This window comes from Lagenorhynchus albirostris, chromosome 11 (assembly GCF_949774975.1).
Source record: "Lagenorhynchus albirostris chromosome 11, mLagAlb1.1, whole genome shotgun sequence".
Lineage (NCBI taxonomy): Eukaryota > Metazoa > Chordata > Mammalia > Artiodactyla > Delphinidae > Lagenorhynchus > Lagenorhynchus albirostris.
Genome location: NC_083105.1, coordinates 11,726,872 through 11,742,743, shown reverse-complemented (window position 1 = coordinate 11,742,743; position 15,872 = coordinate 11,726,872). Strand labels below are relative to the sequence as shown.

The window sequence follows — 15,872 nt, the reverse complement described above, 5'->3', positions numbered from 1 at the left end:
CTAGTTATTATCCTAAAATGTTATGTCACAGAAACATCCAAGTTTCCTGCCCATTGCATTGTACTCAGATCTTTAACCATGCTATTTTAAGTTTTGTCCTGATGCTTTTACAAAATGAAGATTTTTAAGAAGACTCATAAAAAACAAATACAAGTTTCTTTTTTTTTAAAAATTAATTTATTTTTGGCTGCATTGGGTCTTCGTTGCTGCATGTGGGTTTCTCTAGTTATGGCGAGCAGGGGCTACTCTTCGTTGCGGTGCGCAGGCTTCTCATTGCAGTGGCTTCTCTTGTTGCAGAGCATGGGCTCTAGGTGCACAGGCTTCAGTAGTTGGTGGCACGTAGGCTCAGTAGTTGTGGCTCGCGGGCTCTAGAGCACAGGCTCAGTAGTTGTGGTGCATGGGCTTAGCTGCTCTGCAGCATGTGGGACCTTCCTGGACCAGGGTTCGAACCCATGTCCCCGGCATTGGCAGGCATATTCTTAACCACTGTGCCACCAGGGAGGGAAGTCCCCAAATATAAGTTTCTGATTGCCTTTAGATAATACCACTGAACTCTGTAACAAATGACAAAACTCAAAACCTGATTACTTCATCCAGATCAACAGGAATCAATTACATGGGACTGAAGGAACTGATGAATATGATTTATAACTTTATGACTTTGGGAAATATACTAGCTTTAATCTTTGTTTTTCAAAAAACAACCTTTTCTCTTATGCTATGATGTACAACAAGTTGATAAGGTATACCTTTGTAAACAAAGATGAAACATTTATCTTTTTCTCTCTACCTGTTCCTGCCAAAATTTGGCCTCTCCAGCTGGCCCTCCTGTGGACTTGATGGTTTATTGCAACTGGATTACAACTAGTTATACTAATAATTGTTTTAATTTGTTCTTTGTTTCCAAATTGTTTGTACTTCGTGTCTCCCTGCTGCACTAAGACTTTGTCAATATTACTAGCTGCATTACTTATATCCTGTCTATTTTATAAGATTGTCGTCTCTTACAGTACCCAGTGTGTAACCAGGCCTCCAACAAAATTGATGATGGCTAAACATCTTGAGGAAACAGATCACATTTATGACTCTTACAGAATAACTGTAATAGTGTGATTCTAGGTACGGGAAGGAGCAAAAAGGGAAAACATTTCCTGGATCATAGTAGACTAGTAAGACAGACGATCCAGAGAATTTAGTTATCAACAGGGCCTAATCTGGAAACTAGCACCTGGAGTGACACATCAACAAAAATGTTCACCCGATCTGGGATGCGCCTCCCAGTGCCGTGGGACAAAATTTGGTCATGAAATGTCTCCCAAATATTGGTCAAATTTCCAACCAAGAGGAGGATCTGAGAAATGCAGTATTTCCCGCTACATCAGTAAACAAAGGATGCCACACTCATCAGTGATGGCAGCCACCACTGATGTGAGCTGGTGAGCCCTGAGGGAGCTCAGGAAGGAAAGAATACCTGCCTTTGAGCAGCCATCAGACTGCAGCCACTCCCCACGGTGAGCCCTGAGGAAACTCAGGATGTGAGGATATTGGCCCCAGACAGCTGAGGTGCATAGCAAAGGAAAGATTTCAGTGAGCCCAGACTCTTGCATCTTCCCATACACAGAAAGGCACTAAGTTCCTAAACTTGGGATATCTGGTTTTCTTTAATTAACAATAATCTTTTGATGTTCAGACCACCTGCCCTTGGTTGCAAAACTTCTGTATAACCTGGCTCCCCGCTCACCTCGTCGGAGCAGTTCTTTCAGGGTTATTTGAGATGCTGCCTCCTGGGTTTGAAGTCTTAAGAATTCCCGCTGAATAAAACATAACTCTCAACTTTTAGGTTGTGAATATTTTTTAAGTCGACAACTGGAAGGAAAAGGAACCACTGGGCACTTGATGGGGACAGAAGTGAGGCCAGCCTGGTGTTCCGTGACAGCTCATTTGCAGACAAGTCCGGTGTGGAAGGCAGCTCCCTTCCATCTGGCAGAAGATGCTTTCTCTGGTCCCCACTTCCCAGGCACCTCTGAACCGAACAGGAGGGGAGACCACCGAGTGGCCGCCCTTCAGCCCTTCCGTGCCCTCCGTGTGGCTTTGGTGCGGTCACTGCGATGATCTGAGGTGTCTCTGGCAATCATGTCGGTGGGAGCACTGAACTGTGGGGAAAGGGCAGGGCCGACTGTGGGCCTGGGCGGGAGAAGCCTGGCCATCAGAGCTCCTCTTTGTTGCTGTCGAAGGGCGAGACCGGAGGCCCTGGAGCCAGAGGGTGCTGTCCTGGCCCGTGGTCGCCAGGTTGCTGGCCGCTGACCCCCCGGCCCACAGTGGCATAGTCCCACAGGAGCCCGCTCTCCACGCCGTGCTGGCGGAGGCTCTCAGTTCCCACGAGCCCCTGTGTTCTCAGGTACCCCTGCTGGCAAAAGGGTGGCAGCTTCTGGCGTGTTAGGGCGAATAGGAAACAGGACTCTGCACAAAAGCAAGAGGAGACCGGGCTGAGAGGTGTGGGGAGAGGTGCAAGGGGAGGGGGTGCCAGTGCCCCAGGGGCCTCACCCGGTTCCCTCCATCCCCTGAGCCTGGGAGCTGACTTTTCTGGGTATCTCACGTCTGACCTGGGTAGCCGTGGATCTCATCCCTCCCTGAGGTTCCAAGACTGGGAGGCTGCCTCAACATTTTGGAAAAACAAGGCTCCAAAGGAAAGGAAAGCAAACCAAAGAGACGGCTCAGCTCCCAGAGGTGGGAGGCCCGCATGCTGCTGTACGTGGCGCTAGCAGGGTGGGAGCTCGGCCACCCAGGAGCAGCCCCTCAGCCTTCTCTTCCAGGAGCCACCCCGGGGGGCTGGGAAGTTGGTGGTCAGTTCCATTTTGAGCTCAGAGTTCCCTGCAAAGATTTATCCCCTCAACAATGTCTGAGCTGCAGATACTGTTTGTAAAGCATGATTCTAAGCACTATGGGGGACGTAAAGATAAAACTGCTAGACCCTCGTCTGCGCCACAGCAGAAAGTTGGTGTGTAGGTCAAATCTGATCAATGAAGAAAGAGCTGTGGAGACGTGTTATTTAGAAATATTAAGAGACAACCAGAAGAGCTAGAAGTCATTCCTTCTGGGGAATGGGAACGGAAGTGGGTGAAAAAGCCTTTTAGCCAAGCACTTATATAACTTTGACCTAAAGAACAGAAAGGATGAAACAGAGGTGGGCTCAATCTTCTAAGGGATTTAGACAGGATGGGAAGATGGAGTGAGTGTCAGAAAACCAACTTGAGTCTCTCGCCTCAGTGAATAGGCACATTACCAAAGGACGCTGTAAGGCTCACACGAGTGATCAGGCTGTGAGGTGCTACAGGAAAACTATTTCCTACCTTACCTCTGACTTGTAGTACAGAGGGTCCCTGCCAGAATGGTCCATGACCATCCTCTCTGAGCAGGGACGGCAGCAGATGTGGGAGAGGATGGAGAGGGGCAGTGAGGTGGCCTTTCAGCAAGCACCTCCTCCTATGATATACGTCACCTCTTCTGCAGGGGCCGGGGGTCCAGCAGATCTGGGTCCAGAACTAGCGGCTGCACATCCACTAACCGGGTGGAGGGAAAGCCCACCCTCTGCCAGCTGGCCCTTTGTGGGGAGGATTCCTTCAAGTTCAAGGCAGTGACACTCAGTGGCCTGTACTGTTGAGTCTATCTAGGGAGTAGGAGCCAGGAGGCTGCAGGGCCTGTGACGATGGGTCGGCAGGAGCCGTAACTCAGGGTAGGAATACACTCCCTAACAGGCACTGGCATCTCCGTGTACTCCTGAAACCTCGAGAAACAGACAGAGGTTTTGCAGCTGAGGTCTCCAGATCTATAGTGGGTAATTTCATGTGTAAGTGTATGGTGAGAGTTTATGTCTGCAGAATGCTAGTACTTCAAAGCTGCTTAGCTCTGCTCTATGAACTACCCCTGTTTGAGCATCTACACGCATTTAGACTATTAACTTGAAGTATTGTTTTAAGCCATCCCCCTTAATATATACATTTTTATTTCAAGGTAGACTGAGGGATGAAAGAAGGACACTTGCTCTCTGACCCGTAGGCCGAGGACTGACCGTCTCTAACCTGGTTTGATATGAATAGTGTGTGAAATACAATCACTGTTCAACAGATGTTTGCTGGACAGAAAAAAGGAGCGGGTATCCTGGTAATTCAGGGGGTTAAAAAAAAGAGACAAAAATTTGGCTTGTTTTGGTCAGTTCTTCCTGGGGATCGTGAGACTTCTCTCTCCCCAAGTCCCTCTCTGGGTTTGACTGTCAGAGCTATCTTCCATCCAGTTCACCAATTTTCCCTTCATCTCTGTCTAATGTGCTACTAACCCTGACATTGAGTTTCCAATTACAAATTTATATTTTCATTTCCAGAAGTTCTATTTGGACCTTTCTCAAATCTGCCCAGTCAATTCTGGTAGTCCTGCCCTTTCATTCTATTTTCAGTAATCTCTCTTTTATTTACTTACAGATTTTGGACATACTTTACATCCTCTCTCTGACCATTCCATTTCCCACAGTCTTTGTAGGTTTCATCCTACAGTGTGTTGCTTCTGCTGACACTCCCTCATGGTAGTTTGTATCCTTATGTGTGAAGTGATTTCTGCTTGGGAGTTCATGTTCCTGGGAACTTTATCTGGGGGAATTCTTTGAGGCCTAGTTTTAAGGTATGTGTCCTCACAGAAGACTCACATTGACTTCTGTGATTTCTGCACCACAACGATAGTGTGAACTTTGGCCCCAAACTCACATGAGTGAGGCCTAGTGGATGGAAATTCTGAGGGGAGATTTCCCCCCACTCTACCCAGAGCCAAAAAGCGTGCGTCTCCTCTCTCTCTCTCTCGGGAGTGCATTCTGCCTTCTCCTTTACCTACTGAGATCCCAGCTCTATTTAAAGGTCTCTGTACAGACATCCTACCCTGCTCCAGCCTCGTCTTCCCAGCTCCAAGTGCTGGTCAGTTACCCGGGCTCTAGGCCACTGACAACCAGCAGGTATCTCTCATCCAGTGGGTTTGTGCTTTTCTTGGTGTTTAGCCTCTGGGGAGTTCCCTTATTTTCCTGCCGGTTTTTTTAAAAAGACATTTTATTCAGTGTTTGCAGGTGTGCTGTACTGGGAGGGGGTTTCTGTGAACACCGAGTCCTCCCGTCGTAGGAGAGGGAAGTCTTGGGTCTGGGTTTCTAGACGCACATCCTAAAGTTCCACAGGGCAGGGATCTACCTGGTCTTCTTCACCCTCCAGCTCAGCCCCTTTGTCCTTCGGGAAACTTAAGTTACCTGCATAGAAGCTCCGGAGATCGGTGTCTAAGCAGTTCTCCAGGAAGCGCCTCAGGGGCAGAATGTGCCCCACCGGGGCCGTCCAGTCCGTCAGGAAATCTTCCACGATGTGGTGGATGGCCGTGGGCCGCGGCAGAGGCCAGCCTGCAGGGCGGAACCTTACCTCCTGCTCTGTGGGGAGGAGAAAGGGCGCCATGTCAGAGCCGAGCGCGGGGCTTCCATTCCCAGGGCCACATCCCAGGTGCCTGCCCCCCAGCCCCTCACGCTCAGCCTTCCTGATGCACCTCTGCATGGGCCATGGTCAGCCTGTTCAGCTGTCCTTCCAAATGTCTGGAGGGTGGACGTGAGGGAGAGGGACTGGACTAGACTCATCCCCTGCACTGTCAGCGGGCAGAACTAGGACCAGTCACTTGAACTTGGTTTGCTTCTAAGACTTACGTGAGCTGAGATCTATTGTGGCTGCTTTGAAACTGGCCTTTCTGTGAGGAGACTCGGGGTCCTGCATCCAAGGGGTCTTAGGGCCCCTCTAGTCCAGTTTCCTACCTGGTGGGTGCCCTTCTGTGTGTCCCTGCCACAGGGCACCAAGCCATGGCCATCCCTGCATCGGGAGACTCTGGGAGGTGGCCCATCCCCCCCCGGCAGCCTTCACGATGCGCTGCTCCTTTAGAGTGAATGTCAACCTGCGCTCCTGTCATTTCTACCTGTTGACACTACCTCCACCCTTTGGAACGACCTCTAGTTTTAGATCATCCTCTTCCAGGGGACATCCCTTCAAGTTTGGAAGCAGGAGTCGTGTTCCCCAGGTTGGTCATCATTCGGTAGCTACTCCGTGCTGGGCGCCATGCTGGCGTTGTGCTGTATCATCTCATTAACCCTCATCCTACAAGGAGGGTACCATGGCCACCCTCATTTCACATCCGAGCAAGCAGAGGCTCAGCGGGGTTAAGTAATGGTCCAAGGTCCCACAGCGAGGAAGGGACAGCCCTGGGAACACTGCCCAGCTCTCCCACTCCCCTCCTGTGCTAACCAGTTCCCCTTCCCTTTCCTGTTCCTTCTAAGAGTCAGTCCCCAGATCCCCGCTCCCCACTCCAAGGTCAGCCTCCTTTGGAGACGGCAACAACAGTGTCCCTCTGACCACGTGGTGCCTGGAGGTGATCAGGCCGCTCCACACGTGGCCCACCCAGGTCGATGTGTGGGCCAGGATCTGGGAATAGCATTTATCGTTCTTGGACCATCTGCCGCATTTAGGCTCTAGGCAGAGCCCCTAGAGGCCCCCCTTCTGTCAGCTGAGGGTGCTGCATGACAGCTTAAAGGCGCTGGGGTCCAAGGAGTGCCCTCGCTCGGGGGAGAGCGGAGACCCAGCTCACCGGTGGGGAGGTGCCTATAGTAGTAGATGACAGGATGGAGGAAGTTCGACAGCCAGGCGTCTTCCGTGTGCCCCACAGAGCGGTCATAAAAGAAGACGTCCTTGTCGGGCCCAGAGAAATTCCGGCCGTACTCCATATTGATGACGAAGAGCCCGTGCCTTGCCCTTCTTCCCGTGATTGCCTCCAGCTGGGCCAGCGCCTGCATGGGGAACTCCTCCAGGTACTCAAAAGCAGTGGCATTCCTGGGGACAGGGGCAACACGGCGTGGGTAAGACCCTCAGTGCTGCGGCAGGGGTGCCAGACGTGGGCGTGCGTGCGTGTGGTGTGTGCGTGCGCCTGCCTCTCCTGCCTAGAAGCGCCCGTCAAACAGCGTACAGACACTGATCAGGCCTGCGCGTCTCCCTTGAATATTACTGTTACAGCGGAGCCCTGACTTACACTGGGGAGAGAAGACAGAAAACGCTGAGTAACCTGAGTGGGTATCTAGGGAGAGGGTGAGCCAGGCTGAGAGACCAGTGATGGAGAAGCCCTAGGAGTGAGTGAACACCTTGGCATGTTCAAGGGACAGGAAGAAGGCTAATGTGGCTGGAGTGGAGTGAGGGGGAGGGGAGGGGAAGTCGGCGGGGGCAGGTCAAGGAGGGCCATGTGTGCCACGATGGGAATGTCGGGTGTCATCTGGGCTGGGAAGGGAAGCTGCGGGCCTTGGGAAGATAGTGAACAGAACTGAATTCTAGTGATTCAAGTTTTAAAAGAATCACTCTGGATCTTCCCTGGTGGCGCAGTGGTTAAGAATCCGCCTGCCAATGCAGGGGACACGGGTTCGAGCCCTGGTCCAGGAAGACTCCACATGCCACGGAGCAACTAAGCCCATGAGCCACAACTACCGAGCCTGTGCTCTAGAGCCCACGAGCCACAACTACTGAGCCTGCGTGCCACAAGTACTGAAGCCTGCAAGCCGAGAGCCCGTGCTCTGCAACAAAGAGTAGCCCCAACTCGCCGCAACCAGAAAAAGCCCGCACGCACCAGCAGCCAAAAAAAAAAACAATCACTCCGGCCACCATGTTGAGAGCAGACCATGAGGTCAAAGGTGAGAGGCTGCTGTATTAGCGCAGGTGAGAGATGCTCATGGACCAGACCAAGGTGGCGGTGGGGGGCTAGTGAGAGGCAGATTCTAGACACAGTTTGAAGGTAGAGCTGATGGGACCTACGGATGCTGTGAATGGGTATGAAAGAGAGAGGAGTCAAGGGTGATGGGGGTTTTGCTCTGAGCACCGCTGAGTTTCCTGCAGGTCCCTGAACTCGATGTGCTGCTGCACTCACTGGCTTTGGAGCAGACTGTTCCCTCTGAGGCGTCTCACCTGCCCCGTGTCCTTTCAGAACCAGCCCCACTGCTCACCGCCCCCAGCTCTTCTCCCTTCCCTGCTCTGCGTGGTTTCTTCCTCAGGGAGCGTCCTCTGTGATCTGCTGCTCATCACTTGATTGACAAGGAGCCGACATGGTCTGGCCCAAGGAGCTCTTAAATCCACGCAGGTGGTGATCCGTCATCACTGCAGTTCACTGCTCATCTGTTTGGTACCAGATGCTTTTCTACCAGTTACCTTTACTCCTTCCTGCAGTCCTGCGAGGTAGGTATCATTAGCTCTATATTGCAGATGAGAGAAAGGCTCAGAGAGGCTAAGTAACTTGCCCCAGATCACACTGGTGGAAAGTGGCAAAGCTGCAGTCACACTCACGTCTTGTCTGTCTGTCAGCAGAGCTTGTGGTGTTGATGTCACTGGTTTCCCCAGAATAGACTGATCCCCAGCCTCCCTGCCCACCCCACCAGCCGTCTTCATCTTAGGAAAGAACCACTGGGCTCTTCCACACATGCAGCAGGCAGAGGAGAGCACGACGGCGTGGGAGGGGGAGGGGCAGTGGGAAGGCGAGGGCTGACTACTCACTCCTCCAACAGGACCACGTCGGCCAGCACACTGAACATCTGGTAGAGCCCAGAAGCCTCGTTGACGCGGCGGATGATGGCACTGGCCAGCTGTGTGATGGGGTGCTTGGTGGAGGGCCAGGTGACGCCGTGATGACGCTGCTCCAGCAGCCGGTGGACGGCACGCACTGAAATGGCCAGAGGGAGGAATGGCACGCTGCCCCTAAGATGTTATCTTTCACCTCCGGGGCGGGGGGGAGGGACGCAGAGCCCCACCAGCTCTGCGCTCAGGACACGCTTGTATTGCGCGGCTCCAAGAAGGTGCCTTTAGAGCAGGGTCCTCACGTGTGTGCTGAAAGGGGCTGGATGGGAAGTGTTTCTGGCTTTGCAGCCCAGACGGTCTCTCTCACTTGACTCAATTCTGACTCTGGTGGGAAAGCAGTCATGGAGGACCGCGAAATGAACGGGCACGGCTGGATTTGGTCCCCAGGCCCGAGACTGCCCACTTCTGCTTTAGGCCATCTGCATATGGAAGCCCTGCCACTGTCACCTCACATGTGACGCGTCCAAACCAGACCCAGAGCCTTCCTCTGCAATCTCTCCCCACCCCACAGTCCCCATGTCTATGGGAGACTCCCAAATGGAAACCCTCTGACTGCCCTCTCTTGTTCACAGCCGAAACCCACATCTGTTACTGAGTTCTACTTTGAGATGCTCTGTGTATTTCTGGAAGGATAGAAAAGCAACAGCTATCTCAAACAACAGGGGGACATCTTCTGTGTACCTGGGGCTGCCCTTACACAGCGGTGACACTGGGGCACCACACACAGGTGCCTGCTCCTCGAAATGAACCAACACAACACTCAAATCCAGTACCAGCGAGGACACAGACAGACAGTTCACGTGATGGGAGACTGGGTCGACCAACGGTCACAGGAAAGGATGTTCAGCCTCACGAGACAGACAGACAGACATCTGGTTCTCTGGAGGAAACAAGGTTATGCTGCGTTTTGGGAAAGGATGAGGAATTGCACAGCTCGGGAAGGGTGGGAAGGGGCCTGACAAAAGAAGCATCGGTGCAAAGACATAAAACCTCGAGAAACTGGTACATTCCGTAAAGGAGGCGAGGGCCAGGCTGGGCAGGCGAGCTGGCGCCGGCTGCACGAAACTCTGGATACCATGCCGAGGACCTGGCTGGGGAGCCCCCGGAGGTTTTCCTGTTTAAAGAACAGTGTTCTGGTGGGTACCGGAGTGGCTGGATGGGAAGCCAGAGGGACCAATGGCAGGAAGACCAGTCAGGAGAGACCAAGAGGTCCCAAGTCAGGCAAGTGAGGCTGGGATGGACTGGAGAGAGACAGGAGGGGGAGGGGCAGGGTTCCCAGCAGGCCCTACCTTCTGAGGTTACCATCTTTCATCTTGCTTTCCTCTGCCTTGCTGTTTTCTACTTGTCTCCCTTGGGGGCCTTTTCTTCGGCTGAATGATGAGCAAGGTCGGGCAGGATGTACTGTGTACAGCCACACTGCCCCTCCCTCTAGGGGGGTCCCCAGCTAGTAGGAGTGATCACAGCTCTTGGTGGCCTGTCCATCCAGGATTGTTTCCCATTTGCCTGAAGCTTAGCGGTCAGCTGGGAGCCTCAAAGTCAGACAGGTGTGGATTCAAATGCCACCTCTGCCATCCACTGGCTGGGTGACTTTGGGTAAGTGACTTAACTTCTCTGTGCCCCAGTTTCCTTCTACGAAAAATGGAGTTGAAATAACAAGATGTCTCTTATGGGGCTGTTGGGAGAATTAAGAATGTGAGCTGGGGAAAGATGAGAGGACAGAGGGAAGCAAGAGGGATGGGGCAGTACCTGTCAGGACAGCAGGTGCAGGAAGGGTGACATGCACGGGAACGTGAGGAGGGTTTCTTGCTGGGGACACAGCTAGAGAGACAGACTCTTCCCATTCTGTGTACATGTGTGTGTTCCATTTGCAAATATTTTGGTAAACAGACAGCTAACATTCTCGGTTTCTCTCCCTGACAACATGCAAAGGGTATAAAACATATCGCCCGGAAATCAACAGCAAAGCATGATTATCTTTCCCTGTCAAACTGGAAGGAGAGTGAAATGCAAAAAGTAGCATTAAGGCAAGTGAGGCATCACATTAAATATAGAAACATCAGGATGAAGGATCCTTATAGTGGTTTTTTTTTTTTTTTTTTTTTTTTTTGCGGTACGCGGGCCTCTCACTGTTGTGGCCTCTCCCGTTGCGGAGCACAGGCTCCGGACGCGCAGGCTCAGCGGCCATGGCTCACGGGCCCAGCCGCTCCGTGGCATATGGGATCTTCCCGGACGGGGGCACAAACCTGTGTCCCCTGCATCGGCAGTCGGACTCTCAACCACTGTGCCACCAGGGAAGCCCCCTTATGGTGTTTTTATGGTCAAATAAACTGGCCCATGTAACACTCGTCATGCAATAAAGCACCCATCCAACGGGCTACCCAGAGCGCAGAAAATTGGTGCCCTTAGTACTGAGAGTTTTGAAAAAGAGCTGATATAATCTAGTTGCAACTTTTATTGAAATTTGTTGGTACCCAAAGAGTCTATGTGTACGTAATACTTCACAGCTCCACGGTCTCCAGATATTACCTTATTTAGTCCTTACAACAGCTCTATGGGATGAAGAATTCACCTCATTTACAACTCTGACAACTGGGAGGGACAACAGAGGCTTGGGGAGGTTATGAAGCCGCACCCCTGAGACCATGCAGCTGCTTCCCCAGGTTAGCAGTCCTTGCCAATCATGGTGATGCGGGTAACACGCCACCCCCAGATGTACTTACTTTTACACCTTAACTGGTACTCCTCTAGATGTGTCCTCAGACCACGAAAACCCACTGCTGCCTGCCCCACAGGGAATTTATGACAATCAACTGCTGTTAAGGCTGCTTTCAGGGAATCAGGCGTCTCTTTACAGACCCTGGGGACAGCGGCCCTCTCTCCCGGGCTCACCTGTGTATCGGAATCCATGGATGAAGCCCCCAGCAGATTTCCGGTAATCCACGGAGTGGCTGGCAGTCCCCAGGACAAAGAGGCCCCGGCTCCCTTTGGACTCATAGCTGGCTTTCACCAGGGGGTACTTCTTGCTGAGCTCACCCCCTGCAGAGAGTCGGAGGGACCTGTGAGTGGAAAGGGCTGTGAATAAAAATCGCTGCTATGTATGAAACACTTTTTACAGGCTTGGCACTGAGCTAAGTGCTTACATTCCTGCTCAAATTTAAACCACACCGTGACCCTAGGAGGCAGGTATGATGATGCCCATTTAACAGACAGAGTAGCTGAGGTTCGCGTTAAAGACGTGGTGGGTCAGGGACAGAGCCAGGATTCAAGCCGCACTGGAGGCCGGGCTCTGGGTCCCTGTGTGACCTGATGGCACAGGAGGATCTGTTCAAGCCCTCTGGCGTCTCCTTGTCCACCTGGGCCTTGACCAGAGGGCTTTGCTGAGAGATCCAGCTCCTCCCCTCTGTTCGGACTCACTTGCTGAAAATGGAGAAGTCGAAGTTCCAGCCCAGGCAGCGGATGACCCGGTCGTAGCCCACGCGCAAGGCGAAGTTGTCGTTATCGTCCTGGGGGAGGGGGATGGCGTCGGCACTCCGGTTGCCTTCCTCCAGGAAGAACTTCAGGGTGACGTGGAATTTGCCCTCGAGGTCCTTCACAATGGCCAGATCCGTCAGGTCAGACTCGAGCAGCCCGTCCAGGGACTTCAGCTGGTAGGTGTCCAGCAGGCCATTGTTGATGGCCCTGGGGCCCAAGGGGAATGTCAGGAGAGAGAAAGAAGTCTGTGCCGGGTAAGGAAGCCTCAGGGGCCAGGGTGGTTAGTCGGGCGGGGGGCAGGGGCTGGCAGCACAGCACACACAGTACCTGCCCAGCATACCTGAGGTCGCCGACGTAGTGGGTGGCCCAGGAGAGCCGGACCCGGGAGCGGCTCAGCATGTGGATGAAGTTGGTGACACCCAAGATGTTCTCCGCCGTCTCAAAGGCCGAGTTCCCCCGGCCCAGGATCAGCACATTCTGACCCACGAAGTCCTCGGGATCCACAGACACGGACTCATAACCATCCAGGTATTCGGAGCCAGGGAAGTCCACCTGGTTGGGCACTGACAAGCCAGTGGCCACGAGAAGGACGCTGCAGGTGGGGGACAGAGGGAGGGTGGCTTAGCCTCTTAGCTATGAGACCACGAAGTGAAAAATCCCTCTTTGGACCTGCTGCCTGGCTCGCCCGCCTCACCCAGACTGCTGGCTCCTAAAAGAAAGCAGGTTGTTCATTTATTCACCCACCTCCTGACCTGTCCCAGTGCATCTGAGACCTTACCCTGGCCTCTCACTGAGTGATCCAGTGGGTGCAGTTTCCTTTACACCTTCCTGGGATTATACCAAACGTGAGAATTAGTTCTACTTTCTGACTTTGGAGAGGGTGACGCCATGAGAAATGGATTAATTCACTTAGTTTTGAACATGGCAGCCTCACCAAGTACCACCCTAGTCATGAAAATGAAAGACGTTCTGCTTCCCCCTTTCTTACTTGCGTGGCAGATGCAGAATCTGCTGAGTGGTGGTTCTGTGCAAGGCCCTGTACTAAGTGCTTTCTGCCTCATCTTACTGCTCAAAGCAGCTCTGCATCGGTGTTATTCCGCCTGCTCTACAGGTGAGGAGATGCAGGCTCCACGTGGGCCCACGACCTCCAGAGCTCCTTAGACAGCAGAGCCAGAATCTGACCACAGGTCAGCCTAATTCCAGAGTCCTGCTCTTTCCACTGGTGGGGATTACAATCCCGTGGTGGACAGGCTGGGAGCCGGACCCTGCCGGCCTGCAGAGGAATGGTTTGATCACAAGGTAGTTTAGAAAACAGGACCGGGTGGCCTGGAGAAGGGGCCTGGGCAGCCTCTGTGGCCCCTTGCTTTTTGGCCTGTCCATTTGCTCACATCTGAATCCCCTACACTGTAGCACTGCTGCCTAAGATGCGAGGGTCCAAATTGGCCCAACCCTTCTCTCCTTGGGCTGTAACAAGCAAGGAGCAAGGCTGAGCCTCTGGCAAAAGGCATGAGAAAATGAACCGTGATCGAGCACCTGCCTGGAGCCAGGTGCTAGGCTGACGGCCGGGAACGGAGAGGCAGTCGGGCACAGCGTTAAGAACACAGGCTTCGGAGTCAGGAAGATGTGAGCTCAAGTGGCAGCCGCACCCCTTATTAGCCATGTGACACGGCACCGGTTACTTAACTTCTCTGAGCCTCAGTTCGTCATCCGTAAAATGGGCATCAGTGAACCTCCCTCAAAGGATCCTTGTGAGGATTAGACAAGCACGGTATAACATATAACTCTGAATTTGGGTTCTCTAGACTATGCTAAGCTTTCTCCCAAGTCAAAGCGAGCTAAAACTGAATCCTGGCAGCACTGCCTATTGGCCCTCCCTCTCATTCAGTTCAGAAATCCTACTGAGCCTGTCTAACACTTGCTGGACACTTGCCAGTATTTCTCAGAATGTATTCTGGGGAACACAAGTTCTAGGAGATGCTCTACAAAAAGGGTTTTGTGGGTGCATAAGCTCAGACAATGCTCAACACCCAATGCTGGAGTCCTTCAGTGAATGTGAAGACACTGAAGTCTGAAAAACCCTGGAGAAAAGAAATGGTCAGAATTTTCAAGTATCTTTGAGTACATACATTTCTAGGAAACACTTGGGAAATGATGGCTGAACTGAGCCTCTTAGCACTGGATTTCAGTGGGAGCAAGGATGGGCAGAAATGCCTCTTTTCTCCCACATCTACGGGCCAACCAATGGGTTTCCTTCTGCCAGGGAAGGCACTGGCTTCAGCAGGTGAGCCCTGGAGCCCGGTTCCTTACCTACACTGGTATGCCTGGCCCTTCTGGTCGGTCAGGATGAAGTAATGGCCATTCCAGGCCCGTTGATCCTTGTTCAGAGTGACGTGGGCAATGGTTGTGTTGTACAGCACGTGAAGCCCCAGCCGGTCTGCAAAGTCGCCCAGGTAGCGCACCATGTCGCCGGCATCGGGGAAGTAGGCGTTGGAGTAGTGTCTGAAGAGCAGCCGGGGGTCGTGGCTGAGCAGAGAGTTCCAGTCATGGCGGAGGTTGAACTCGGCGTTGGCCTTGCCTGTGTACCGCTTGTTGATGCTGATGAGCTTGCGGTGCCGCGGGTAGCGCGTGAAGAAGCTGCCCGGTCTCGGGGCGCGTTCGAACACGGCGTAGTCCCTGCCGGCCCGCTGCAGGAAGTAGGCCATCTGCAGCCCCGCGGGCCCGGCACCCAGGACACAGTAGTCCCGGTGCGCGGGCACGGAGGCCTGGGCGGGGCACGGGGAGAGAGCCGGGTGCAGGGCGATGGTCAGGAGAAGCCCTGGGAGGCCCCACAGCAGGGCCGCGGCGGAGAGACCCATCCTGCGGCAGACCAGAGAGGTGAGGCCTCGGACCACGAAGGCCCCTTGACGCCCGCGGAGGTGAGCCAGGAACTGGGGGCCCAGAAAGGCAGGGGCTTGCCGGAGCGCTCACTGCGACTTGGGGTGCAGCCAGGACCAGAACCCAAGGACCTCTGAACTCATTTGCCCCGACTCCATCGTTTCAAGCTCGGATCTGGGCTCCCCCTAGGAGTCCCGAGCCCCTCCATCTCCCTCAGGACCTTAGTTCCCAAGGGCGCCACACTCCTTATTGCCATGGTAATAAGAGGCTGGGTGTTTTCTCCACTTTCCCCTAATTCCAGGGATGCCCAACACCCCCCTAGGGCCTTCCAAGGCCAGACCCTCGAGGGTCACGTCTTTTTGGCCACGCCCCCGCGCTCCGGCCTCCAGCCTGAAGGAGGTGTGGTCTGCAGGCCCCCGTCCCACACCCGGGTCTCTTCGGCCACGTGACAGGGAAGCCCCAGCACACCTGCCCGCGGAGCAGCGCGAGGCCGCCCTCCTTCGGGCGCGCTGAATACGGGAGCCGCTCCCCACGCGTGCTTGGTGCCCACGCCCGCAGCTCCCGCCTCCCCGGCCCGCCAGTCCACCCCCCCGCACAGAGCTCGAACCTCCCAGCCGCTCCGTAGACAGCCCGCAGCCAAGTCAGCCCGCGCTCGGCCTGCCCGCGCCACCGCGGCGGCCCCGCCCATGGCAGGGGCGGGGTCACGTGGCGGCACGCGTCATGAGGGGCTGGGCTGTCGGGTTCTGGGCTCCGGGTCGCTCGCGAGAGCCGCGCACGTGCTGCTCCGCCGGCCGGCGCGTGCAGGCGCGTGGTGGCCCGACTGAAGATCAAATCTGGCAAGTGGCTTGGGGCTCTTTAAAG

General features: G+C 53.9%; 1 protein-coding gene across 1 annotated transcript; it reads right to left on the bottom strand.

Annotated features, from left to right (window-relative positions):
* Positions 1–1,834: 1,834 nt before the first annotated feature.
* On the bottom strand, positions 1,835–15,668 carry FOXRED2 (FAD dependent oxidoreductase domain containing 2). Its single transcript, XM_060165282.1, has 9 exons — positions 15,619–15,668; positions 14,445–14,993; positions 12,478–12,729; positions 12,081–12,344; positions 11,556–11,722; positions 8,586–8,751; positions 6,646–6,887; positions 5,279–5,449; positions 1,835–2,460 (listed from the first exon to the last, which is right to left on the bottom strand). Exons 2-9 carry the CDS (start codon positions 14,990–14,992, stop codon positions 2,207–2,209), a joined length of 2,064 nt encoding a protein of 687 aa, XP_060021265.1. The 5' UTR covers position 14,993; positions 15,619–15,668; the 3' UTR covers positions 1,835–2,206.
* Between the last annotated feature and the right edge of the window lie 204 nt (positions 15,669–15,872).

Excerpts from the sequence above, each read along its gene's own strand:
- FOXRED2 (XM_060165282.1), bottom strand. The coding sequence starts at position 14,992 with ATGGGTCTCTCCGCCGCGGCCCTGCTGTGGGGCCTCCCAGGGCTTCTC. Across the intron at positions 5,450-6,645 it reads CTATAGGCACCTCCCCACCG|AGCAGGAGGTAAGGTTCCGC; the intron begins GTGAGCTGGGTC and ends TCCTCCCCACAG. Across the intron at positions 2,461-5,278 it reads TCTCCGGAGCTTCTATGCAG|AGTCCTGTTTCCTATTCGCC; the intron begins GTAACTTAAGTT and ends GCTTTTGTGCAG.